Below are 25,603 nucleotides of genomic sequence, written 5' to 3' on the forward strand. Positions count from 1 at the left end.
TCTAGATTATCTTTCCCATTATTATGAACAAAACACCTACATCCAAAGACATGAAAATAGTTTACCTTTGGTTTTCTGTTTTTCCAAAGTTCATAAGGTGTTTTCTTTATAATAGGTCTCAATAAAACTCTATTTAGTATATGACAGGAAGTATTAATGGCTTCTCCCCATAAGTACTTAGGGAGGTTACTTTCACATAATATAGTTCTAGCCATTTCCTCTAGAGTTCTATTTTTCCTCTCCACAACTCCATTTTGTTGTGGTGTCCTAGGTGCAGAAAAGTTGTGTGTTATCCCCTTTTTACTACAAAATTCTTCAAATAAATAATTTTCAAATTCGGTACCATGGTCACTTCTAATAGCTATTACTGAAGTATCCCTAGCATTGGTTACTTCTTTATGAAATTTCTTGAAAAACTGAAAAAGCTTGATCCTTATGAGTTAAGAACATGACCCAAGTGTATCTAGAATAATCATCTACAATAACTAGACCATATTTATTTCCACCTAGGCTTGTGGTTCTAGTTGGTCCGAATAGGTCCATGTGTAGTAGTTCTAGAGGTCTAGAAGTTGAGACACAATTTATAGATTTAAAGGAGTTCCTTGATTGTTTGCCAAATTGACATGCTTCACAAATTTTATTCTTTTCAAACTTTAATTTTGGCAAACCTATCACAGAATCTCTTTTAACTAGTTTGGATATTGTGTCCATGCTTGCATGACCTAACTTACGGTGCCATAACCAACTAGCATCATTGTCCTTAGTTTCATTAACAACTAAGCATGGGTTGTGTTTGGCAAGATCCTCAAGGTCTACAACATACACATTCCCACGTCTTATTCCTTTAAAAACTAAACTATTATCATTTGGGTTTGTTACGATGCATAGTGATGGTTTAAACATAACATCATAGCCTCTATCACATAATTGACTAATGCTTAATAAATTATGCTTAAGACCATTAACATATCGAACATTATCAATAAAAGTAGAAGGGATAATTTGTACTTTACCTATACCAATGATGTGACCTTGGTTGTTGTCTCCAAAAGTCACAGCACCTCCCTTCTTAGCTTCAAGGGTGAAGAATTGATCCTTGTCACCCGTCATGTGTCTTGAGCAGCCACTGTCCAAATACCAGCAATTTTTGTTGACCTTGGCTGCAAGACACTCCTACACAAGCAGATCATATAATCTTAGGTACCCAAGTTTTCTTGGGTCCTTCATGGTTAGTCATATTGGTTCCTTTTGGAACCCATACCCTTTTAATTTTTCTTTTAGTTTTTCCTTTCCTATAGTCACATATGTTTGCTTTATGTCCTACAGTTCCACAACAAAAGCAGGTTACTTTCTTAGTTTTGCTTTCTCCAGCTTTAACAAAGAAGTTACTAAGAAGTTTTTGCTTATTTTTAGGTTTATATCCTAAACCCGCTCTATTAAATACGGCTCGTTGACTATTAAGTATCATATTCAGTTTTTCTGAACTATATGTAAATTTTTCAACCAAAGGTTTGTACTTTTCAAGTTCTTTAGTTAGAGTTTGTTTTTCGGTTTTTAGAATGTTTAAATCTTTTATGACATTCTCGTTTAAGATTTGTTTATTGTTTTTAAGTTCTGAAATTTCCTTAGTTAGTTTTTCAATATCTTTACTCAAGGTATTAGTCTTTTGAGTTAAGAGTTGATTGCTTGTCTTAAGTTCTAAATTTTCTTTGGTGATAGAGTCCTTATCCTTAACTAATTTATCGTATTTATGTAAGTAAGATTGATTAGCTAGCTTTAGCTCTTTGTTCTTAAGGTTTATAGCCTTATATTCTATCATTAATTCATTAAATGCATCATACAATTCATCAAATGTAAAATCTAGATGCGTTTCGGACGTTACCTCATTTTCATTGGCCATGAAGCAGAAATTGGCCTTTTCTTCTTGTTCTTCATCCGATGATGAAGATGATGCGTCGGAGTCCGATAAGGTGGTGACAAGGGCTTTCTTCTTCTTGTACTTGCTGCTCTTCTTTAGTAAGGGACACTCAGCTCTGATGTGTCCCGGCTTTTTGCACTCATAGCAACCAATCCCCTCATTTTCCCTTTCCTTACCTTTATCCTTGCGATAGGAATTTGAGGGGCCTCTCCTTTGATGATAGGACTTCTTGTGGTTGATGAATTTTCTGAATTTGCGCACAAGAAGAGCCTCATCATCATCTCCCTCATGATCCTCTTCTTCACTGCTGCTACTGCAAGATAAGTCCTTGTTAGATGATGTAGACTTAAGAGCTATTACCTTTTTCTTATGGGAGGACTCTTCTTCGCTGTGCTGCTTCATTGTTAGCTCGTGAGTCATTAGGGATCCAAGGAGCTCTTCAAGTGAAAGTTTGTTCAAGTCCTTAGCTTCTTGGATTGCCGTCACCTTGGCTTCCCATGACCTTGGTAGACAGCGAAGAATTTTCCTGACAAGATCACTGTTAGTATAGTTTTTGCCAAGGCTTTTTAGGCCATTGACAATGTCAGTAAACCTAGTGAACATGCTAGTGATTGTCTCATTAGAATCCATCTTAAATAGTTCATACTTATGAACTAATATATTTATTTTGGATTCTTTGACTTGATTCGTGCCCTCATGGGTCACTTCAAGTCTGTCCCAAATCTCTTTTGCAGAATTGCAAGTAGAGACTCTATTGAATTCATTCCTATCTAATGCACAGTAAAGCACATTCATTGCTTTAGAATTGAGTTGTGCCTTTCTCATGTCATGTTCATCCCAATCCTTTTCTAGTTTGGGTACAGTGACCCCCTCTACATAGATGGATGGGATGTATGGTCCATTTGATACAATGGTCCACATCTCATAGTCTTGGGCTTGGATGAATATTCTCATCCTAGCCTTTCAATATGAGTAATCGGATCCATTAAAGAATGGGGGTCTTTGGGTGGACTGACCCTCAATGTGGGAAGATCCAAATGGGGTTGTCATTTCGATCTTTTACTCTTAGGGTAGAAGAGTTTAGGCTCTGATACCACTTGTTGCCCAGATAGACAACCCAAAAGGGGGGGTGAATTGGGTTTTAAAATAATTTTACAATTAAAACTTTTGTAGATGACTAATTAATACTTTTGCAAGGTGATTAATTAGTTGCTATGTGCTGTGAGTGAAATGAGAATGAGAGAAAGAGAGACAAGCAATCACAAACACGATGTTTATAGTGGTTCGGAGCTAACCCTTGCTCCTACGTCCACTCCCCAAGTCTCACTTGGGAATTCACTATAACCCCTTGGATTACAGCCGGTTGTTTTCCAAGCTCACAACCAAACTTGTTGTTTTACGAGCTCACAACGAACTCGGTCGGTTTTCCCAGGCTCACCGACTAGAACCAACCCCGATTGTTTTTCCGGGATCACAATCAAACCCTTACACGTTGGTTTTACACTCGGCTCACCAACCAACCTCTACACCCTTGATTCAATCCCCCGATTGAATCAAGCAAAGACAATATGGAAAGAATAAGAAACAAACAGAAAAACTGAGCTTCTTAAAAAGCAGATTTGCTACAATATAAACTAGAGAGAAGTTAAGAGCCCTCAAACACTTTTGCGTTGGAGTAGAATAAGGCTTCTTGAACTTTGAGTCTCCTCTGGAACGTCTGATCGACTTGAATGCAGGAGGAGACTTCTTTCAATGCTGGGAAGAGGTTGTTGGATTGAGTTAATGGCGCTCTTCCTTCTTTTTCGTTGAAAGCAAGTTTGCAGAGAATAAATGCTTGATCTCTTTGAATGGAATGGTAGTTCTCTGCCTTGCTACAGTCCTCTGTGGCTATTTAAGCCATCCCCCACGAAAACTAGCCGTTAGACACCTTTTTCTGCCCGTTCTGCACACTCTGCACAACCTGACAATGTGTCCGTTGGGGTCGGAGTCGACTCGCGCGATCAGGAGTCGACTCGGCTGTAGCGGGAGTCGACTCATGCTTTTCTGGAGTCGACTCGGCAACTGTTCCGAATTTGAATTAAAGTAGCTTCTTCGACTGGGAGTCGACTCGTCTTGACCCGGAGTTGACTCGCCAACTTCTGGAGCTGACTTGGCATTTTCGGAGTCGGCTCCTCCCATGAAATCCGTAGATCAACTTTTCAATTTGGTCCGCTCGAGTCGACTCGACAGTCCTGGGAGTCGACTCGGCGCTCAGAGCCCGAACTCCCGATCTTCTGTCTTTTGGCTCGTCCAGTCTTGGAGTCGACTCGAACTTTCCCGGAGTCGACTCGGCTCTCAGTTTTCGAAACTTAGTCTTCTGCCTTTTTGGTGTACCGCTGCCTTGGAGTCGACTCGAGCTGTCTGGGAGTCGACTCGACTCTCAGAGACAACAAATTGATCTTCTGTCTTTTTGGGTCGCGCTGTCTTGGAGTCGACTCGCGTATTGCGGGAGTCGACTCGAATCTCAGAGTCCGAAAACGGTTCTCTGACTTTTGCCTTGTGTTCCACTAAGAGTCGACTCTCACTTTCTTTGGAGTCGACCTGCCAACCATCGGAGTCGACTCGCGTTCCACAGGAGTCGACTCGAATCTCAGGGTCGAAAAAACGCTCTCTGACTTTTCTGTCTGTAGCTTCTTGGAGTCGACTCATCTTACTCCGGAGTCGACTCGGTAAGCATCGGAGTCGACTCGCGCACTTCAGGAGTCGACTCGCTGACAGGTTTTGAGTTGATGCTTTCTGTTCGTCTGTCTGTTCTCAGTCGGAGTCGACTCGTACTGGTCTGAAGTCGACTCGAGCCCGTGCCAGTGATTCTGATACGCTTAGAGTCGACTCGTAATATCCTGGAGTCGACTCAAGTCTCAGACTTTGGTTCAAACTGACTTCATACCTTATCCAAAATATCTTGAACCAAATCTAGAAACACTTAGACACGATTTTCACTGAAACACTTAATTGAATTCATTAGTAAACATAAGATATACTCAAACGCTTTGAGCTCATCAAAATCAAATAGGGGTTTTAATCAATCACTCCACAATTATTATAATATAGTGCAATATAATATTGTATATGACACATTTAAATATTATTGTGATATTAAAATATTAAAATAATATTTTAAGGAAGTATTTTTGGTATAATAAAATAACAATAAAGAAATTACATAGTATTATATAGTAGAGTTTGATATAGTAGAATATTACATATTATTACATATTAAAATATTATTACATAGTATAATATTATAATAATGTAATATAAGGTGATATAATATTGTAATATAGTGTAATACAATATTGTATACTATAGCATAGCAATATAATATAATGTGATACAATATAATATAATATAGTAATGTACTATTATATAGTATAATATTATTATAACATACTATAATGTAATATAATATTATCTAGTATAGTTAATATATAATATGATAAAAATATGAAAAGTAAACTTCGCTCATTTGGTGGTAGACTCACTCTTATCAATTCAGTTCTCTTTACAATTCTGTTTCACTTCATGTCCTTGTTTAAATTACTAAGTTGGATGATTAAGAGGATTGACAAGTGTCGAAGAGCATTCCTTTGGAAAAATTAAGCATCTTCAAATGGTATCTTCCCCAAGGAAAATTGGAAAATAGTTTGTATAGAAAAAGAGGAAGGAGGTCTTGGGGTCACAGATTTGTCCCTTATGAATCAGTTCGTTCTGGCCACATAGGGCTGGAGCTATTACAAAAGAGTTAAGCCATCGAAGCTATTACAAAAGAGTTAAGCCATCGAAGCCTAAAAGAAGATGCTCAAGACTTCAGTGTGATGTGGTTAGTTCTCTATCCTGGAAATTGGGAATGGATATGGGCATCTATCCTGGAAAGATAGATGGCTTTGCGAAGCGCTCTGAAATTGCTCTTTCCTTCACCATACAGCTTGAATCTTAAAAAATCAGGAAGAGTTGTTCAATTTTTCAACTTGAGGATGAATAGATGGAAAATTTACTTGCCCCCTTCAGCCTCACAAAGTGCTCATGAAGATATCTTCCTCTTCCCTCTATTCCCAGTTATTCTTCCTATTCTTTCTATTCTCTATTCCCTTCTACTAAGATTCTGTTTTCCTTCCAATAATAACCTCCATTATATTGGAGGTCATTAAATAAATATCCTACTGCCAACCCATTATACTTCTCCATATCCTAAAGAATTTTCAAATGATATGTGGGGTAGTTGTTGGCCAGAGGCAGTAGATATCATATTGTTTAGGTTGTATTTGGACATAAGATATACACATAAATGAGTTTCGTATGGTCTTTTACCTGTTACTTTTTGTAGAAGTGGGAAGATGAATCCTAACCATTCACTTATTTAATTTATACTACTTTTGAACTTCAGATATACTATTGTCAAAAGATCAAATAAATGACATATATATATATATATATATATATATATATATAACAATTAATTATTTTATTCCGAATGCACAGTTGTGCTTGCCACTGATGGGGAGGTAAACTAATTCTTAATTTCTTTAATTTGGCATGTTTTCCCTGGCAAAACATTACTGTAATATAATGATGCATGATTATAATTTTTGGCCATGCAAATTCTTATTGAGCTTGGAGGCTAAGGTTTCTAAATGCACTAATTAATTTATCAATGAAGAATCAAAAAAAGGCTTTTGATGTCTTATGCTGCCATTTCTTACACCCAAACCAGCTAGGGTTCCATATTTTTGAACTTCACCGAAAAAGATTGGCTAGAAGGTATTATTTAGAAACTAAACATATGCTTGCACGATCCTCACATACTCCCCTCATTTAAGTCCTGACATCCTCGTCAAGCTAAGAGTTCAAATTCATTTAAATCTAATCACAAATACCATGATCGGCTGTGGCCAGCCCAATAAATCCGTGTTGCGGTGTCTTCGAGTCTACATATGTAATGAGCCAGATCTGTTCTGATATCTTTTATCGCAACTGAGGACCTTATCCAAAAACCTAGCCAAAAGATATTATTTGGTCTTCTTCATCCCAAAATCTATGCAGCGAATAACCGATATGGAACTAAACACATACCTCACAAGTATTTTTAAAATTTGATAAATAAAAGCAGAATAATTGAATAAAGAAATTTTTATATTTCTCCCGTAACAAATTCATGCAGCCTTAAGAAAAAAAAAGGTTGAGTTCGAGAGTCCGCTCAAGCGGATTCTTCCGCACCTGATTCAAACCGTGCCGGGAGCTCTTAACGCCCTGTAAGCAGGGGAAGTAGGAAGGCGGCGTAAATGCAAGCATGCGATCCATCTTGGATCCCTTGTCCGCCCTCTCCCTGTTCTGGAAGCCGGACTACTCTTCCCCGAAGGTAGGTTCTGCGTTTCAAACGCCTTCCCCGTTCTCCATATGCCCAACCACGTCTCCTTCCCTGTTTTTAATTTCAGCCTCCATGGCTGCCGATGGCTTGAGTTCTCCAAACTCGCGATTTTTAAAACCCTAGAAACCCTCAAACCCTTCTCCATCTCCAATGGCTCTTCCCACTTTCTCCCTCCTCTCATTATCCAAACCATCCTCCCCTCTTCTCTCCCTCGGGCGTCGAGCCTTCTTTTTCCCGTCAGCGCTTGGCGCCAATGGCGAAATCCACCAGGAATCCCATAAAGAGTCCTCCCGGGGTGGCGTTCTCCAGCTCCAAAATCCGATTTTGACCTCAGAGGTAGGATCTTTTCGAGATAATCCTGTGAAATTGCCTCCTGAAGAGGTGGTTGAAAAGGAGTCGATGTCATCCAGTGATAGTGGGCTTGTTAGTTTACCAAAATCCCGGGTTCAAATTCTAGAGCCCAAGTTCCGAATGACGTTTGCTGAGCTTATAGATGAGAGCGGAGTAGCACCAGTGTCGGTGTATGGAGATATGGAGGTTTTGGTCACTGGAATTCAGAATGACTCAAGGAAGGTGATACCAGGAAATGTCTTTGTTTGCTGTGCCGGCTACAAAACCGATGGGCACTGTTATGTTGCCGAGGCCATCGAAAGGGGAGCTGTTGCAGTGGTGGCTAGTAGAGAGCTTGGTATAAATGAAACATTAGCCTGCAAGGCTCTTTTAGTGATGGAGGATACTAATTCGGTGCTCCCTGTTCTTGCTGCAACCTTTTATGGGCATCCATCAAAGAGCTTGCTTGTGACTGGGATCACAGGAACGAATGGTAAGACCACAACGGCACACTTGATTCGGGCAGTCAGCGAGGCATTGGGGAAGAAGACGGGAATGCTGGGATCAGTGGGGTATTATGTTCATGGAAATTATCAGCTGGAAGCTCCCAACACAACTCCTAATGCAGTCATGGTCCAGGAACTGATGGCAGAGATGGCACGCAATCGGACTGAGGCAGTGGTCATGGAGGTTTCTTCTGTGGGGTTGTCAGTGGGGAGATGTGACGAGATAGATTTTGATATTGCGGTCTTCATGAATCTGACAAGAGACCACCTGGATTTCCATGGGACGGAGGAGGAGTATAGAAGTAGCAAGGCTAAGATGTTTGCAAGGATGGTCGACCCGAGATTTCACAGGAAAATTGTGAATATTGACGACCCAAATGCATCATTTTTTATTGCGCAGGGGAATCCAGATGTTCCTGTTGTGACATTTGCGATGGAGAATAAGGATGCTGATGTGTACCCTATGAAGATTACACTCTCATTGTTTAAGACACGGGTTGTGATCAACACACCAAAAGGAATGTTGGAAATTTCTTCAAGTTTGGTTGGGAGATATAACATATATAACATACTAGCTGCAGTGGCTGTTGGGATTGCAATGGATGCCCCATCAGGGAATATTGTTAGGGGCATTGAAGCAATGGATGGTGTCCCTGGTAGATTCGAGCTCATAAATGAAGGGCAAAACTTTGCACTAGTTGTAGATTATGCACATTCACCAGATTCTTTTTCTAGACTGTTGGATGCCGCAAGGGAACTAGGAGCACGGAGAATCATCACAGGTACACTATTTTCTGTGGTCTCTCTATTCCTTTCCTTTTCAGTTTTGTGCTTTTCTTGTCCTTTCTGTTGTGTGTGTGTGTGTGTTTTTTGTGCTACAATAGATGACTCATACACTATGGATGCATTCAAAAAAAATCAAACAATAATAAGTTTTGGAGTGCTCTAGGCAGCTCCCTCTCCCCAACCTAGAGAACTCTCCTAGAGTGATCGGCTACATACGAGGCCACCCAGTTTGTAGCTCCATTGGCCTCCCTGTAGATATGTCTGGCCTGGAAGGCAACGTCTCCACCCACCATGGCTCGAATATTCCGAAGTAACGGGTGGCAGTCACTCATGCCATCGGTGCTCCCTAGATCCAGTTGATCATCGTAGCCGAGTCACCCTCGAGCAAGATTGCACTGGCCTGTAGAACACGTCGGGCTTGACACAGACCAACCCAAGATGCTTTCAGTTCCACCTTAGGAACAGAAATGTCAAAAATCTAGCACCTACCAGCAACAACCATCCTAAAGTCCGGGTCTTTGGTCATGTCCTTTCTATCTTTGTAGTTTTCCCATATTGAATGAATTTTATGAGTAATTATCGCGGTTTTCTATGGCTAATACTGAAATAACAAATTTTTTTATGCTTTTGCTAGAAATTCTTTTGAACGAAGTATTCACTGGAAACAACAGATTTTGTTTCTATTTGTTTGATATGTGCATTTTTTTTTGTTAATAGTATATTTTTGATGTTGTATGTGTAAATGATATTAATTTTCTATTGCTAATTCAGGCTGTTAGTGGCAAAGATTTGTACATTATGTTGGTGACATCTTATATTATCTTTGTTCTCAAGTGTATCGACATAACTTATTGGAAGTTTGGACTTAAAAAGAAACTAGTGACAAACTATACTCCATGTGGCCAACCTGAACTAATAAGATATGGCTTGTTGTACATTCTTTTGATATGCTTTCGTTTTCATTATCCAATCCCAGAATTTTTTCAGTTATTAATGTGGGCTCACCATGTTTTTTGATGCACTCTATCCAGTATTTGGATGTGCTGGAGAAACTGACAAAGGGAAGAGACCAATTCTGACAAAACTTGCTTCAGAAAAAAGTGATGTAATTATTTTGACATCTGGCAATCCAAAGTCAGAAAACCAATGTATGTTTTTGAGGTGCCCTTTATATTACTTAAGAACTTCTTATGCTGTCCATTAATCTTATGTTATAGGAATAAAGAATTAGTTGATATTTTACTATTGAGTTATTGAATTCAATGCTGATATGAAATTAATGTGTTAATACATCACACAGTTAACATCTTTGATGACATGCTGGCTGGCATTGGGTTGACCTTGCAAGATTATTTGCAATATGATGAAAATTTTCTCTACCCTGTTCTTCCAAATGGATGTAGGCTTTTCCTTCATGATATTAGACGAGTAGCTATACGAGCTGCTGTAGCCATGGGAAAGGAAGGTGATATGATTGTACGTTCTTTTCGACCAACATTATTCTATCCTTAGATTCTATGTTCAAACATGATTAAGAACCATCTCTCTTTTGTTTCTATATTCAGGCAAGGATTTAACATGGGTGTTGACTTGAGTCAGTCACATGTATTAATTAACACACAAACATGTATACTGATATGAATTGAAAACCACATTTACAACTTGACAAACAAAATACATATGAGCAGTACTTTCATCAAGTCATGGCTTTGGATTTGACAGGAAATTCTCGTTTCCGTGCTTTTTATAAGCATGAGCATTTTTCAAAACACTAGGCACCTTTTACTTCCCTTTGATCATCTTTTAAGCAAATCTTTTTCCCTAAAATGTTATAGCATTTTTTTCTCTTCAATCTCTTGTGTGAACATTTAATTGTTTCGAGCATATTGCAATTTGCCCTAGACTAACATTTTTAATGTTTCAAAAAATTTGCTTTTGACATGAGAACTCTATTGCAGTTTGTCCTAGGCAGAGGTCATGAATCATATCAAATTGAAGGTGTGAAGAAAAGATACATTGATGATAGGGAAGAGTGTAGAGAAGCCTTGCAACATGTTGACGAGCTGCACAGGGCAAAATTAGATAAGCGAATTCCTATGGTGGTATGTGCCAAAATTACTGTTGAATGTTTGAGTTTTAGATGCAATTCCAATTGTGTATTTTCATTTTATATTTTTTTTGTGATTCCTTTAGTGTGATCTTGGAATCACTTTAAACTTGTTTACTTTATTTTAGAAGTGCAATATACTTGGACAAAATGCTGAACGTAGCTTGATAGGAGAGAAAAATTAGAATTGTAATATTGGTTCTCTGACCATAAGTAATTTAACATTCATTAAGACTACCCATGATTTGCTATACCGCCCCGAACTGCCTGTTTCCAGGTGTACCGAGCCATTCTAGGGGCTAACCAGCACGGTTCCGCCCCACGGTTTGAGACAGCAGCAAGGGAGGGAGAGAGGGAGAAGGAAAGAGAGAAAAAGAGGGAGAGAGAGGGAGAGGAAGGAAGGGAGGGAGGGAGAGGGAGAGGGAGAGGGCTTTCAAGCCTCCTCTCCTTTGGCATGGCATAATAGAGGCAAAGCCCCTGTTTCGAAGTGAAACAGGGGCTCCATCCTCTTTATTTAAGTGAAGTTGGGGAACAACTTTAAAAAATTTCAAAAAAAAGGGTGATGGAGCCCTGCTTCATTTTGAAATAGGGGTTACGCCCCTGTTACGCCATGTTGGAGTAGAGGGGGTTCGAAAGCCCTCTCTGTCTCCCTCTCTCGGCCTTTCTCTCTCCCTCACTTCTTCCCTCTTTCTCTCTCTCTCTCTCTCCCTCATTTCCTCTCTTTCTCTTTCTTTTCCTCTCTTTCATTGCGCCGCGGCTAGAGAGAGGGGGGCTCGAAAGCCCTTTCCCACTCTCTCTCTCTCAACCCTCCCTCCCTCCCTCCCTCCCTATTTCTCTCTTTTTTTCTCTTTTCTTCTCCCTGTCCCCTTCACTTTCTGGCTCTACTTTGTTGGTACACCGCGAGCCGGCATCTCACAGTGTACCAACCGTACCGTACCATACCGTTGGACAACCGGTACCTTACCATACCATACCGTACCATACCATACCATTGGACAATTGGTACCGGTTCTAGTACTAGTTCCGCTGACCTTGAGACTACCAATGTTATATTCTTATAGCATAATGCCCAAATTTATATTTATATTTTTCATTATTATTAAACAATAATCTAATGATAAATATTTAAAAATCTTGTAATGCAACTTTACATATGTACTTAGCTTGTTACTTGCAGTATTTGGAACATATTAACTAATCATTATAAATATAATAGTTGTTTTGAAATTATAGTTTAATAGTTGTGTATCATGCAAAAATTAAACAAACTTTTGGGATTCGTATAGATCATGGTCTGCAATACCAAACCATAACAATCCATACCAGGCACACCAACTTGTATCGATAAGGAACCAATACTCCCCCTTACCGAGTGTCGATACCAAGGGGCACTGATTGAGTATTGGTACAAGTATTGAAACCAGAATTATAAACCTTGATATAGATCACTTTTACCTGAATACATATCACGTTTGAATTTGTTTGGGTGGGTCATTTTGGTTTGCTTCAAATTTATGAAATATTGGAGGAAGAAATTGGGAAAATCCCAATTTGTTTTCTGAGTTTTCTCACATAGAAATCATTGAATCTTTTGTTTAACTGACGATCCATGGATTTAATGCAGAAAATATATATTTATGTTTATACAGCATATCATACTGTTTCAAGCAGAGTAAGAATACTATAAGTTCGTCCATTTTCAACTCTATGAATTTTGAATTACCCCTTATTCATTTTTATGTCTCGAATTATGCCAACCCAACTCCTCTTGGCTTCCAACATTCTTTGTAGAGTTTTCATGAGAATCAAGGGGTCTGGGGACCTACTCAAACAAAATACTGAACAGGCTTGAGTTTCTTTATTCAAATATCATATCAATCCATGCTGACCAAAAACAGTGGATTATTACAAACATGGTAATACATATTGCTGCCTCATGACATGGATTTTGTACCCTGTATAGTTTGTCAGCAACCACATTTTAGAATATGGGAGACTGTATGATACTGTTCCTTATTTGGAGCCTCTCTCATTTTATTAAGCAATTAATCTCTTGAGTTCCCCTATCCCATTACAAATCATCTTTTGTAATTGTTTGTTCTTCTGCCACCAAATGAAGCAATGTATAGAACTTATGCCATATTTTGTTTTGATCTTTGGTGCGATGTTCACTATAGTCTATCAATTTCATGATTTGCCTGATGAGGCTCTCATGTATTTTGTTTCACCAAGTCAACCCCTATTCGTAGTCAATTTGTTAAGAGCCTACAAGGCTGACAAATATGGCGTACCTGTATGGCATTAGAGGCTTTGAAGCCTGACCAAATGAAATTCCAGTTTTCTGAACTTTGAGAACTCATGCAAGTTACAGTGGCATTGGCATGGTTTTTTATCATTTATGTTTTGAGATTAAATGTCCTTTCAAATTTATTCATTGAAGGCCAGCCAAGTAAGTTTTTCGGCTGGTGTAGTATCAAACTTTCAATTTCTAATTTTCCATGTCTTAAAGCTCAAATTTACTATTTGATGATTCCAGCTTCAGAAAGAATAAATTTTGTAGCTATATCCAAGTGACATTTTGATATTATTAGCTTCATTGATGCATGGTCTTTAATCCACCAAGTAACTTGAGCAATGTATCTTAATTGTTGACCAGCCATTAACCATGTCAATTGCCAATAATTTCTGTCAGAAAGGTGCTGGAAATCCATCAAATGGTATTGAGATAATTAGTAGATACCACAAGGAGACCTTTCCTTGTGGTTGATTTATAGAACTACTTTTTAGAATAGAAAACAGAGAATTGATTTTTTGGGAGAAGATTCAATACCATTTCTATCGATCTGACTTTGAAGAGAGCAACTTTTGCATACTGTCACGAAGTCAGATCGAGTTGGAAGGAAGAGGATGAAGCGCTTCTGTCCGGAAGACCATTTTTTGGCTCTTGGCTTTGTTTGATTATGACCTAATGCTCAGGAAGAGGGCCCCAACTTTTTGAGTGGATGTTTGGTCTGGTAAACCAGAGTTAATTTTTGTAGCCCAAGTTAAGAGGGAACTTCATTATTGACAGCCACATTTCTGGTACCCTAACCATGCGTTTTTCTAGTTAGAGAGATGATGATAATAGTAGCTTGTTTATCAGAGTTAATTTGCAGAAATGCCATTTAAGGTAGAGGTGAACATAGTGGGTATTTGAGCATGCAGAGCTTTTTGTTTAGGAAAAGTTTTCTCTGGAGTTGACATCTATATAATCTGCTCATGTCTATTAATTTCTTAATATGACTACCTAAATGGATGCTTCCAAATCTATAATTATCTGTGTCAGGAAGGAGATGGAAAACTTTTGGTTTTAAATTTTGAGAAAAGTCTTGATTCCTTACCACTTTTGGTGTGTGACAAACTTTTCTGGGTTTGCAGTACAAGTTTTTAGACTATGGTAAACATGGCCACTTTTGGAGCATATGATGATGACGCATATAAAACTTTTGTTACAATCTGATGGACCATTTATGTGAGGATCCGTGCGGGCGTGTGTTTAGTCCAATATCGGTTATTCGCTGGGTAGATCTTGGGTACTTATACAGGATCAAGGAACCCAAATAATACCTTCCGGCTAGCCATTTTGGGTGAGGTCCTGGGTTGTTACAAATGGTATCAGAGCGGACCCGGCTTATAACCTATGTGGACTAGGGGACACTGCAGCACGGATCCATTGGGGCTGACCACGGGTCAATCGTGGTATTTGTAATTTGATTTGAATAGATATGAACCCTTAGCCTGACGAGGACGTCAGGACTTGAACGGGGGGAGTATGTGAGGATCCGTGCGGGCGTGTGTTTAGTCCCACATCGGTTATTCGCTGGGTAGATCTTGGGTACTTATACAGGATCAAGGAACCCAAATAATACCTTCCAGCTAGTCATTTTGGGTGAGGTCCTGGGTTGTTACAATTTAGGGGTAACCAAATCTTTGTCTAAAGGTAGAGAAGTTGTGATAATGTTGGCTTTATGGCTTTCCATGAGATGGCACTAGTGATATTGTATGCTTGGACATAATGAGAGGTTGTGCCATACCTTCATCTTCATTCCTATGAATCGTTCTCTCTCATATGCCTTCATCTTCATACCTTCTCTTATTTATTTTGAATCTGAATGGCACTTGTTTATTTTTTAGGAAGTAGAATTGTTACGTGACATATAGGATGCAGAAACAATAAACATCCTAACAATTAACCTTATCTCATAGCTGTGTTCTGAAACAGCAATAGAACAACACTAAGATTAAGTCATTTTAACTATGAACATCTTGTGTCCTAATAATTTTCTACTGAATATCTATTCTACTATGTCATGTGAACTCTGCTAATGTGTCCATGTGTGATGCATGTCTCATTGTCTGGATTTCCCATCTGCATTTTCCCGTTCCACATTTCCCTTCCTTAAATTTCTCCTATCTGGTCAAATCTGGAGCATTTGGTTATTAACCACAAGGTTGATGGTTCAAATCCTTCCTCCAGCATTATGATTTATTTAAATATATTTTATGTTTATTTTAAAAAAGCATGTGCATTTCATGTGTGACATTCACTGATAACTGATGTTTTTTGTAGAGCTACTTAGAATAACCATCTCTTTTGTTCTGCTAACCTGGAACAGGTTAATAGAGATTTACCAGTATCCTCTGGTGAGGTTGAATCTTGGCGCACGTTAGCAGGCCGAGTGAATGCTTGTTCTACATGATAATAGCAAGCTTTATGGACTGGAATACATTTGGCAAGTAGCTAAGTTCTTACCCTTGCAACTTTCCCCATGATTTAGAAGCAAGTATTGATATAATCAGATATACTTATCAAGATATGCATGAAGATATATTTTTCTCTTATGGAAAGACATTTTTGTGTATGAACCATGAGGCTGCATGACAAAGGATTTCCTTATCCTATGCTGACTGCCAGTGTTATGGCTTGACCAATTTTCTGGAAAATAAAGATTACGATGGAGCACTTTTCTGACAGTAGTCACAAACGCTTGCTAGATCTCTAATCATGCCATGATATAGACCCCTTGCTGACCATTGAAAAGATTGATGTCTTCATCAAACCTTGCAGTCATGAGCAAGCTTTTGTGATATTTGGAATTCTGATATATTTATCTTTTAATCTGGGCTCCTGGCTGCACCTCAAGCTAATTGCCTTTTTATAACTTTCATTTATTTTGCCATCTATATTACAACTCTCTGAAGTGGATCAAACACTTGTTTGGATCATAGTGCCATTGCAATATGGATAAGAGTAAGGGATTGAAACTATGATGACATGTGTCGAGACTTTATATTTACATCTATATTTGGACATGTATGCTGCGTTCCTGAAATTCTGGTGTTCCTGAAATACAATGTACTGCAACTTACAGATTATAATAAAACTTTCTTAAATTATTGCTACCATTCTGGTGTTCCTCATCTCTTAGAAATTCCAGCAGGAAATGGAGAAATTATATCCTGCACTGCATATATTATGTGGCCGTGCATGTAGATAATTACAGCCGCTCATTTATACAGGGGTGCATCAAGATGAATGCTTTATGAATGGGTTCTATAGGAATAAGAGGTTGTGATTAGCTGCATGGATAGCCACGTGGTGGATGCAGATGGGGTATAATTTCTCCAAGAAATGCTAGACTTGCACGGCTTGTATAGTTTCAATAGTTTTAAATGTCATCGGCTTAGCATCGGCAAATGCCCTGTGTCGTCACCCCTGCTCCCACCATCATCACGTACTGAGCCGCATAATTCTCTTTTCTAGGTTGCCTCCAACATCACCTTCATCTATGTTCAGTCCTGCAAAAAACACATTAGAACCTTTTCCCTCCAAGATTTACGTCTCTCTGCGAGAGCCTTAATTTTTTTCGGCAAGTGTAAACTACAGTACATTCTATGAGGAAATTTTTGAAGATCTTTGTACAATAATCAAGGTTGTCAGTCTCGAAGGTTTTCGAGTTGGTGTGTCTATTCTTGTCTATTTCTTCCAACAGATTTGGTAAATATATCTGCCAATTGGTGTTCGCTAGCAAATATAAAGTAGAAATTATCTTGGTTTGCACATTCTCAGGGTCATGGAGTACAGAATTCGAAGAAATGTGTAGCAGTATGGTTGTCCCACCTCATTTTAAAGGAACATCATGATCAAAGCGCATATCCTTAAGCTTTTAACCATACCAATGTACATGTTATGGATACTATTGCTTTATACTCTGCTTCGATAATTGAATGAGATACTACACTATTTTTTTACTCTTCCATGTAACTAAGTGGCCTCTAATCATAGTTCCATACCCGTTAGTAGAGTAATCTCTCTCTGGCAACTTTCTAATCAGCATCAGAATGCCTAACAACTAGCGGTGGCAATGTTTAACCTATTAAATTTGTTTCAACCTGTTGTAGATCAGGCTTGATTTACCTATTTAATAAAACAGTCGGATTCGGATATGAAATTTTGACTCGTTTAATAAACTGGTCAAATTTGGATCGGTAGATTTTTGACCTATCCTATATCCAGCCTAACTCATATCTTGTCCGAACCAATCTGATAGCCACCCCCACCAACAATCTTCAATTGATTATTCTGGTATAATAGAATACCTCTTCCAGGGATAAATTTAAATATCGTAATGTCATATTCACAACATTCATGTGAGATGTTCATAGAGCGTGCGTGAATTGGCTAGCAAGTCCAATTGTATAAGAGATGTTGGTCCTTGTTATTGTGAGATAACAACATGTCTTTCATGCATCCGATAACTTCAATGGGCTCTGCTCCCTTTAGATCTGGAGAAACTCAATAAGGGTCCAAATAAGCTTTGAAGCAAGGTCAGCAAGTACAAAACATATCGTCGAGGTCCTTAATGTCAAAAATGGCCTTCAACTATTTTATTACATTATTTACAGTATCTTGATCATCGCTTATAAGAATTATGTCATCTACGTATGCAAACATGATGGTAGTTCTGGTATCTTTCCTTGAGCCGGGCTTCTTAGAAAGCGAATACTGGATACTGCAAAAGTTAGTTTGTCAAACCAAGCTCTTAAGCATTGGATTTCAAGCCGGCAAACCGGGCCATACTCCCCTTTCTTTGCATGTCCAAGGGGTCTTCTTGAAGTTCCCCGTATAGGAAGGCATTCTTCACATACCCTTGCTTTGCAGCTGTGAGACCCTGAAACTGGGCTCGGTCCATTTGACCGGCCCTGTTTTAGGGCTTCTTCTCCTTCGCCTTTGAGGCCACCCGAAGAGGAGCCGCCACACCCAAGTCCCCTCCTGGTTGGGGGTTCTTCTTCCTTGGGCTGTCGGCCGAGAGAGAGGGAGAGAGAGAGAGTCGAGAAGCCATGGCACGGGTCTTCCTCTTTCTCCATTTCCGCCGAAAAGAAGCCGTTGGATCTTCGCCGGGGCTGAGGTAAGGGTTTCTACCCTTCATTTCTTTGATTATACCATTTGAAAAAAGAAGAAGAAGAAGAAGAAGAAGAAGAGAGAAGGAAAAGGAGGGGGAGGCACCCGTGGCAGTCGGCATTCCTTCGGCCACAGGCACCGCCGGCCCTCAGTGGCGGCCACCTTGAGGACCGAAGAGCACCCCCATCCCTTGTTCATCTTCTCTGTTCAGTGAAAACAGAGAAGGAATAGTGGAAGGAGAAAGAAAGAAGAAGAGAGGGAAGAAGGAGAAAGTGCAGGCTTTTTCTCTTCTCCCGTGCGCATACCTCCTCCGCAGGAAGAAGGAGAGAGCCGGCAGCATGACTTGACCTCTCCCGAGCTCGCCGACCTCCATTCGCAGGAGAAAGAAAAAGAAAGAAGAAAGAAAGGAGGGAAGGAAGAAAGAAGTCGGGAGAAGATTCTAGAGAAGAAGAGAAGAAAAGAAAAGAAAAGAAAAAGGAAAGAAAAGAAAAGAAAAAGAAAAGAAAAGAAAAGAAAGAAAAAGAAAAGAAAAAGGAAAGAAAAGAAAAGAAAAAGAAAAGAAAAGAAAAGAAATAAAAAGAAAAGAAATAAAGAAAGAATAAATAAATAAATAAATAAATAGAGGGAGAGGGTGGTTTACGGGTATGAACCCGAATCCGAACCCCAACCCGGGATGCTAGACACTTCTGCAGGGTCGGCTATGGAAGGATGTTAAGATTTAAGTTATATATATATATATATATATATATATATATATATATATATATATATATATATATATATATATATATATATATATACATACATACATACATACATACATACATACATACATATATATACATACATATATATATACATACATACATACATACATATATATATATACATACATATATATATATATTGTGATGAATTTTAAAAAGAAAATATGATTTTTGTATATTAGGTTCTGCAAGGAATTTGTAAGATTAATTGGATTTGTTGTGGATCGCGTTCGATGTAAGTAATGAACTGCCTTCTCTAGACTCCTCATTTATATAATATTATTTTTGTATCGAATAAATTGTTAATGAATTTATATGTGAATTATGAATTTTACGAGATGATGATTTGAAGAAAAAAATAGATATGTGAATTAGAATAATATGTTTTGGACTATTGTTATATTTACTGTTCTTGCATCGTATATGCATAGTTAAATCGGATTATGATATATCTATTATGTTACAAAAGAATTTTGATGTGCATCAGATTTGGAGCTCTCAGCCTGACTATGTTCTGGACCCTGCCAATTGGGAATTATGCATTGGCAATTCTAGCCTCACCATAGGGTATAAGTGTGGTATTCTGGCTCGCTCCGCAGGGTATAAGTGTGGTATTCTGGCCCACTCCGCAGGGTATAAGTGTGGTTCTGTTTCTGGCCTAGCCACAGGGTATAAGTATGGTCATAGTTAAAGGCTGTCGAGATGAATGTGATTTATTTTGAATCAGATTTACGATTATGCATATGAATATTTGAAAGATACGGATTTCAATGAATTTGTGTTTGAAAAAAAATTGATTATGTCTTTATGCTGATTCATCATAATTTGTATTTTATATTTTATGTTATTATATGAATTATCTAGTTAAAGTATTTATTACTTACTGGGTTGTCTAGCTCATTATACGATTTCTTACTGTTTTTACAGATCCGAAGAATTAGCTCGATCCGGGGTTTTACAATATGGAAGAGCGAATAAAAGAATTATGGCACAAGTTATCTTAGATTAGGTTTTTTTTTAAATTGATGTTTTATCTTTATTGTTCCGCTGCATATTTAGAACTATGAGACTTTATAATTTGTGTCAGTCAATGGAATAAAATTGCATTTATTTCAGTTGAATTATTATAGTTACATTTTTTAGATTTGGTTAAGATGCCTTGCATGCTCGTGGGGAGAGTTTCCTACGGGTGTGCGGCGGTTGGCGCGGACCCCCGGCTCGTGATCTCGAGCCCACGTGACAGCAGCAATCGAAAGAAATACTCTGACGAAGTTCATCTTGGTTCACATAAGCAAAAGTCTCATCTTAGTCAATACCATATGCTTGTGTGAAACCCCTAACGGTGAGGTGTCCTTTCTAATGCTCTATTTTGTCCATTCAGATGATATTTTTTTTATAAACCTATCACTAATCAATGGGTTTTGGGCCTTCAGGTAGCAACTTAAATCCCAGGCGTGATCCTTCTCAAGGGCTTCTTACTTCTCTTACCTTTAGGGGTGGCAATTAGGTCTGGTCGGATCGGATATGGGTCGAGTTAGATACGAGTTAGGTCAAAAATTCGTTAACATGAATCCGACCTGTTAATTAAACAAGTACCTGACCCAACCTTATAACCTATTTATTAAATAGGTCAAGTCAAGTTAAATAGATTAAACAAGTTAAGTAGATTTTTAACAGATTAAATAGATTTAAATAAGTTAAAAAGTTTAGCGGATCGGGTTAAATAGGATAGAAATGGATTAAGTAGATTTTAAACAAGTTAAACATGTCTTAATTAGGTTAAATGGGTTGGATCATGACCTAATTTATTTATGAAATAGGTCAAAATGAGTTAAACGGGTCAAAGATCTAAACCTGAACCCGACCTATTAATAAACAGATTTAGAAAAGTCGATTTGTTTATGACTCAAATCTATTTATGTGAAATCTGACTTTGCTTAAAGTGGGTTGTCTACAGGTTGGGTGACAAATCAGGTCATAAATTGCCACCCTTACATTGCCTTTTGCCACTTGAATGGGTAACTATGTTTGCATAATAAGAAGGTTTGTTGTTGACATTAATTGATGCAACGAAATATTTGAACTTGTTAGCAAAAACATGATAGGAAACATAGTCTTTGATGGGATGAGAATTTTTTGGTGCAACTCGTTTCCCTTTTTGTGGACAATGAGTGGGGACCAAGTAATGGAGTTTTGGTATTGGGACTACCTAATGTTGAGATCATGTATGGAACTAGACTCCAAGGACATCCTTTGATGGGGAGGCAATTTTATGAGCTTTGACTTGGTTGATTCATTTCCATGCTCTCATGATCGAAGTTAAGGAATAGTGATCGAGGCATATGACCCTGTGGGTATGGCTCATCAATTTGGACAATAAAGATGAGTTGGATTTGGTAGGAAATACCTTGGTGTAAACCGGACACATCTTGGAACAATCAATTGGTTCCTCTTGAGGTTTATAGGATGAAGGGCACTATTTTGTTTCTCATCATAATATAGAGTATACTCTAGAAGTTTTATACTATGCAAAACATGAGTCTTCCTTTTCCTTAGTAGATAATATTTAATCCTAATAACATAGTAGAATAACCAAAAAAATATGCATTTAACAGATTTATGATCAAGCTTATCCCCATATTGTTCAAAAATATGAATATAACAATGTTCTTCTCCCAACCGGAAATTATGAATTAGGGTCGCGGCAACCGTCACATTCTCATAGAAAACTCTTTCCACAAGCATGGAAAGCCTCACAATATGATATCATAAAGCAAGCAACAGAATTTAACCAACATTCAAACTTTTATTTAAATAACTAGAACCAAAATATAATCTCACAAAAACCAACAATTTTAAAGGCTTACATTAAACTTTAATAAATCCTAATTTAAGATAAAGATATCAAAATTCTACCTCTACCACTCTCCTATAGAAAAATCTTGAGCCAGACTAGTTGTCTAAATCTGTAATAACACAAAGATAAGGAATAATGAGCTATACAACCCAATAAATAATGAACTAGGGCCAAACATATAAAGTTTCTCTCTCTTGACATGGGCCAGACATGCTGATTGATCTAAGTTAACCCATTCTATTGACAACCAAACCCAGACTCCTGATTACACTTGAACTGAGATTCTCTCTCTTCTCCATCCTTTCTCTCTCTTATTTCTCTCCCTAATGAACTTTCTCTTTAGAGATGTAGCATCTAAACATGGCACCTCTCTTTGTGATTCAGGATCAACCCTGGCGAAGAGCCCTAATCCACATTCGGTGGGTGGCATGCCAGCCCCACCTTGGTCTTTGTTAAACACTCTTAGATTTGATCATTCTCGATCTTTGTTGAACCATCTGTATCCTAGTTCGAGTATGATTCGATGAAATCACTTTGATTGGGCCAATCGGAATGCCAAGCACTTCTACTTGGTCAGCCCTATGAGGATGTTGAAATTTAAGATTTTTATTTTTTTAATAATTATGATGAAATTTTAATGAAAAATATATTTTGGAATATTAGGTTTGAGAAGGATTTTTGGGATTAATTAGATCTATTAGTTGAATTGCATTTGTAGGATAAGCAATGTAACACTTTTTTCTAGATCTATCAGCAAATTATAGATATTTTTTTAATTGAATTGTTCTTGATTTATGAAGTGAGGCATAGTGTTTTATTATTATATGCACCTCTTTCTAGAATATTGTATGATTCTTAATTGAACGTATTGATTTCGATATTTAATGTCGTATGAATTTATGCATCTTTAGATTAAGAAATTGAATATGAGAAAACTTTAAAATGGATTTGGACTCACAGCTAGACTCTGTATCGATACCCAGCCAGTGGAGGGTTTGTGAGGCCCAATAGTCCCACATCGGAAAGACTCGTTCTAGAGCCTGGGCATATGAGGCGGGTGTCGCCTAATCCTGCAGACGTGTTTTGGGTGGAAAACAAAACCGGGGAGGGGTGAAGGACGCTTGCGTGAAGCCCCAGAACCGGACAATATATGGCAGGGGAGCCCCGTGTCCCCCCCTCATGTGGCCCCCACGTGGGCACTAGGTGCCTCACGTGCCTCGCAGAGGCGGGGGCGTGACATTTGGTATCAGAGCCGAGGACGACTCTTTTCCGATGGTGGGAAGGGTGTGAGGCCCAATAGTCCCACATCGGAAAGACTCGTTCTAGAGCCTGGGCATATGAGGCGGGTGTCTCCTAATCCTGCAGACGCGTTTTGGGTGGAAAACAAAATCGGGGAGGGATGAAGGACGCTTGCGTGAAGCCCCAGAACCGAATAATATCTGGCAGGGGAGCTCCGTGTTCCCCCCTCATGTGGCCCCCACGTGGGCACTAGGTGCTTCACGTGCCTCGCAGAGGCGGGGGCGTGACATTTGCGGTGTGAGGCCCAATAGTCCCACATCGGAAAGACTCGTTCTAGAGCCTGGGCATATGAGGCGGGTGTCTTCTAATCCTACAGACGCGTTTTGGGTGGAAAACAAAATCGAGGAGGGGTGAAGGACGCTTGCGTGAAGCCCCAGAACCGGACAATATCTGGCAGGGGAGCCCCGTGTTCCCCCCTCATGTGGCCCCCACGTGGGTACTAGGTGCCTCACGTGCCTCGCAGAGGCGGGGGCGTGACATTTGGTATCAGAGCCGAGGACGACTCTTGTCCGATGGTGGGAAGGGTGTGAGGCCCAATAGTCCCACATCAGAAAGACTCGTTCTAGAGCCTGGGCATATGAGGCGGGTGTCTCCTAATCCTGCAGACGCGTTTTGGGTGGAAAACAAAACCGGGGAGGGGTGAAGGACGCTTGCGTGAAGCCCCAGAACCGGACAATATCTGGCAGGGGAGCCCCGTGTTCCTCCCTCATGTGGCCCCCATGTGGGCACTAGGTGCCTCACGTGCCTCGCAGAGGCGGGGGCATGACAGGGTTATTCGCTGGTATATCGACACTCTACCAAAAGGGTCTATTCGCTGGTGTATCAATACTCTACCAGTGGGGGTTATTTACTATATATCGACACCTTGCTGGTGGGAGTTATTCGTTGGTATGTTGACAACCTACTAGTGGAGGTTATTCGCTGATATATTGACACCCTGCTAGTTGGAGTGATTCGCAGGTACATCTATAACCTGCCAGTGGGGGTTATACGTTGGCAACACTCTACTAGTAGGGGTTATTTGTTGGTATATCAATATCCTGCTAGTGGAAGTTATACGTTGGCACATCGACACCATACTAATGGAGATTATATATTGTCATATCGATACCCTACCAGTAGAGATTATACGTTGGTACTTTCATGATCTCATATTCTGGCTCAACAACAGGGTATAAATGTGGTCATAGTTTATGGCTGTCGAGATGAACCTAATGATTTGAAAAATAATTGATTTATGAAACAAGATTTGAAATTGAAATGACAGGATAGCGTATCGATTTGGTTTTGAATCGACGTATTTTGCCGGCTTAATTTTAGTATATTACTATTATTTTATTGTTTGATTTATCTAACTAAAGTGTTCATTACTTATTAGATTGTCTAGCTCATTATATGATTTCTTACTGTTTTTACAGATCTGAAGAATTAACTTGACTCGGAGATTTATTATGTGAGAGTGATTTAAGACAAGATTTTAACATCCTTATTTAGACTTGATTTTGTTTTAGATTTGATGTAAGTTTTTAGAATATTATTGGTTTTGTAAGACTTTTAATTTTATGATTTAATTAGAATTTAAACATTATTATTTAAGTTATTTTCGTGGCCTATTTAGGATATTATGAAGAGATACCATGCAAGCTCATAGGAGGAGTTTTCTATGAGTACGTGGTGGTTGCCACAACCCCTGACTCGTGATCTTGGGGTAGAGGCATGACATATTCATTGATCGAGTTGCTTAGACGTGACCTAACCAGACCAACATCATCCGGCCAACCATTTTTCTTATCTTGTTATGTTAATACTATTAAAGTTATTGCAAAGGAATTAATCTTACTATTAATATCTTTAAATAGGTTTAGTAGGTTCACCTAGTAAAGTTTAAAAGTCTAAGATGGAAGAGGTAAGTAACTTTAATACTCCTTATTAGTTTTCAAATTTTCACTTATTTTTTAGTATTATAAAAATATGAAAATAGTATTAAATATTGATCATATAATATTTTTCTAAAATCAAGGATCAAGCATATGATATTATGAAACTCATGATTTATTACAAAATAATAGTTCTAAGATTATTTTACCGTTAAGTACTATTTATGAACTATGAACTTCATATTTATGAAATTTATATTTTATTATGAAAAGAATAATTTCATGATTATTCTACTGTTAAAGGTTTAATT

At 38.6% G+C, this 25,603-nt stretch overlaps 1 protein-coding gene and 1 long non-coding RNA gene across 5 annotated transcripts; both read left to right on the top strand.

The window, feature by feature from the left end:
• Window positions 1-6,548: 6,548 nt before the first annotated feature.
• Window positions 6,549-16,496, top strand: LOC103695983 (UDP-N-acetylmuramoyl-L-alanyl-D-glutamate--2,6-diaminopimelate ligase MurE homolog, chloroplastic-like). Of its 3 annotated transcripts, none has more exons than XR_015987912.2 (5): window positions 6,549-8,940; window positions 9,976-10,092; window positions 10,348-10,420; window positions 10,903-11,046; window positions 15,707-16,496. XR_015987912.2 is itself a non-coding variant. In XM_008777448.5 (5 exons), the coding sequence occupies exons 1-5, from the start codon at window positions 7,473-7,475 to the stop codon at window positions 15,788-15,790; spliced, it is 1,989 nt and encodes a 662-aa protein (XP_008775670.4). In that variant the 5' UTR covers window positions 6,550-7,472; the 3' UTR covers window positions 15,791-16,496. The 3 variants fall into 3 exon arrangements, 1 of the variants encoding a protein (XP_008775670.4); XM_008777448.5 differs by having other exon boundaries at window positions 6,550-8,940; window positions 10,245-10,420; XR_015987913.2 differs by lacking the exon at window positions 10,348-10,420 and having other exon boundaries at window positions 6,550-8,940.
• A 1,771-nt stretch (window positions 16,497-18,267) lies between these two features.
• LOC149753366 (uncharacterized) lies at window positions 18,268-20,094 on the top strand. Of its 2 annotated transcripts, XR_016395736.1 has the most exons (3): window positions 18,280-18,499; window positions 19,442-19,494; window positions 19,747-20,094. It is a non-coding gene; the product is annotated as an uncharacterized LOC149753366 (long non-coding RNA). The 2 variants fall into 2 exon arrangements; XR_016395735.1 differs by lacking the exon at window positions 19,442-19,494 and having other exon boundaries at window positions 18,268-18,499.
• Window positions 20,095-25,603: the final 5,509 nt, after the last annotated feature.

This window comes from Phoenix dactylifera, chromosome 6 (assembly GCF_051530095.1).
Source record: "Phoenix dactylifera cultivar Ajwa chromosome 6, Ajwa_hap1_PhDact_Kaust_v1.1, whole genome shotgun sequence".
In the NCBI taxonomy this organism is placed as follows: Eukaryota; Viridiplantae; Streptophyta; class Magnoliopsida; order Arecales; family Arecaceae; genus Phoenix; species Phoenix dactylifera.

Coding starts and splice junctions, on each gene's coding strand:
- LOC103695983 (XM_008777448.5), top strand. CDS start 7,473: ATGGCTCTTCCCACTTTCTCCCTCCTCTCATTATCCAAACCATCCTCC. Junction 8,941..9,975: donor AGCACGGAGAATCATCACAG/GTACACTATTTT, acceptor CACTCTATCCAG/TATTTGGATGTGCTGGAGAA. Junction 11,047..15,706: donor ATAAGCGAATTCCTATGGTG/GTATGTGCCAAA, acceptor AACCTGGAACAG/GTTAATAGAGATTTACCAGT.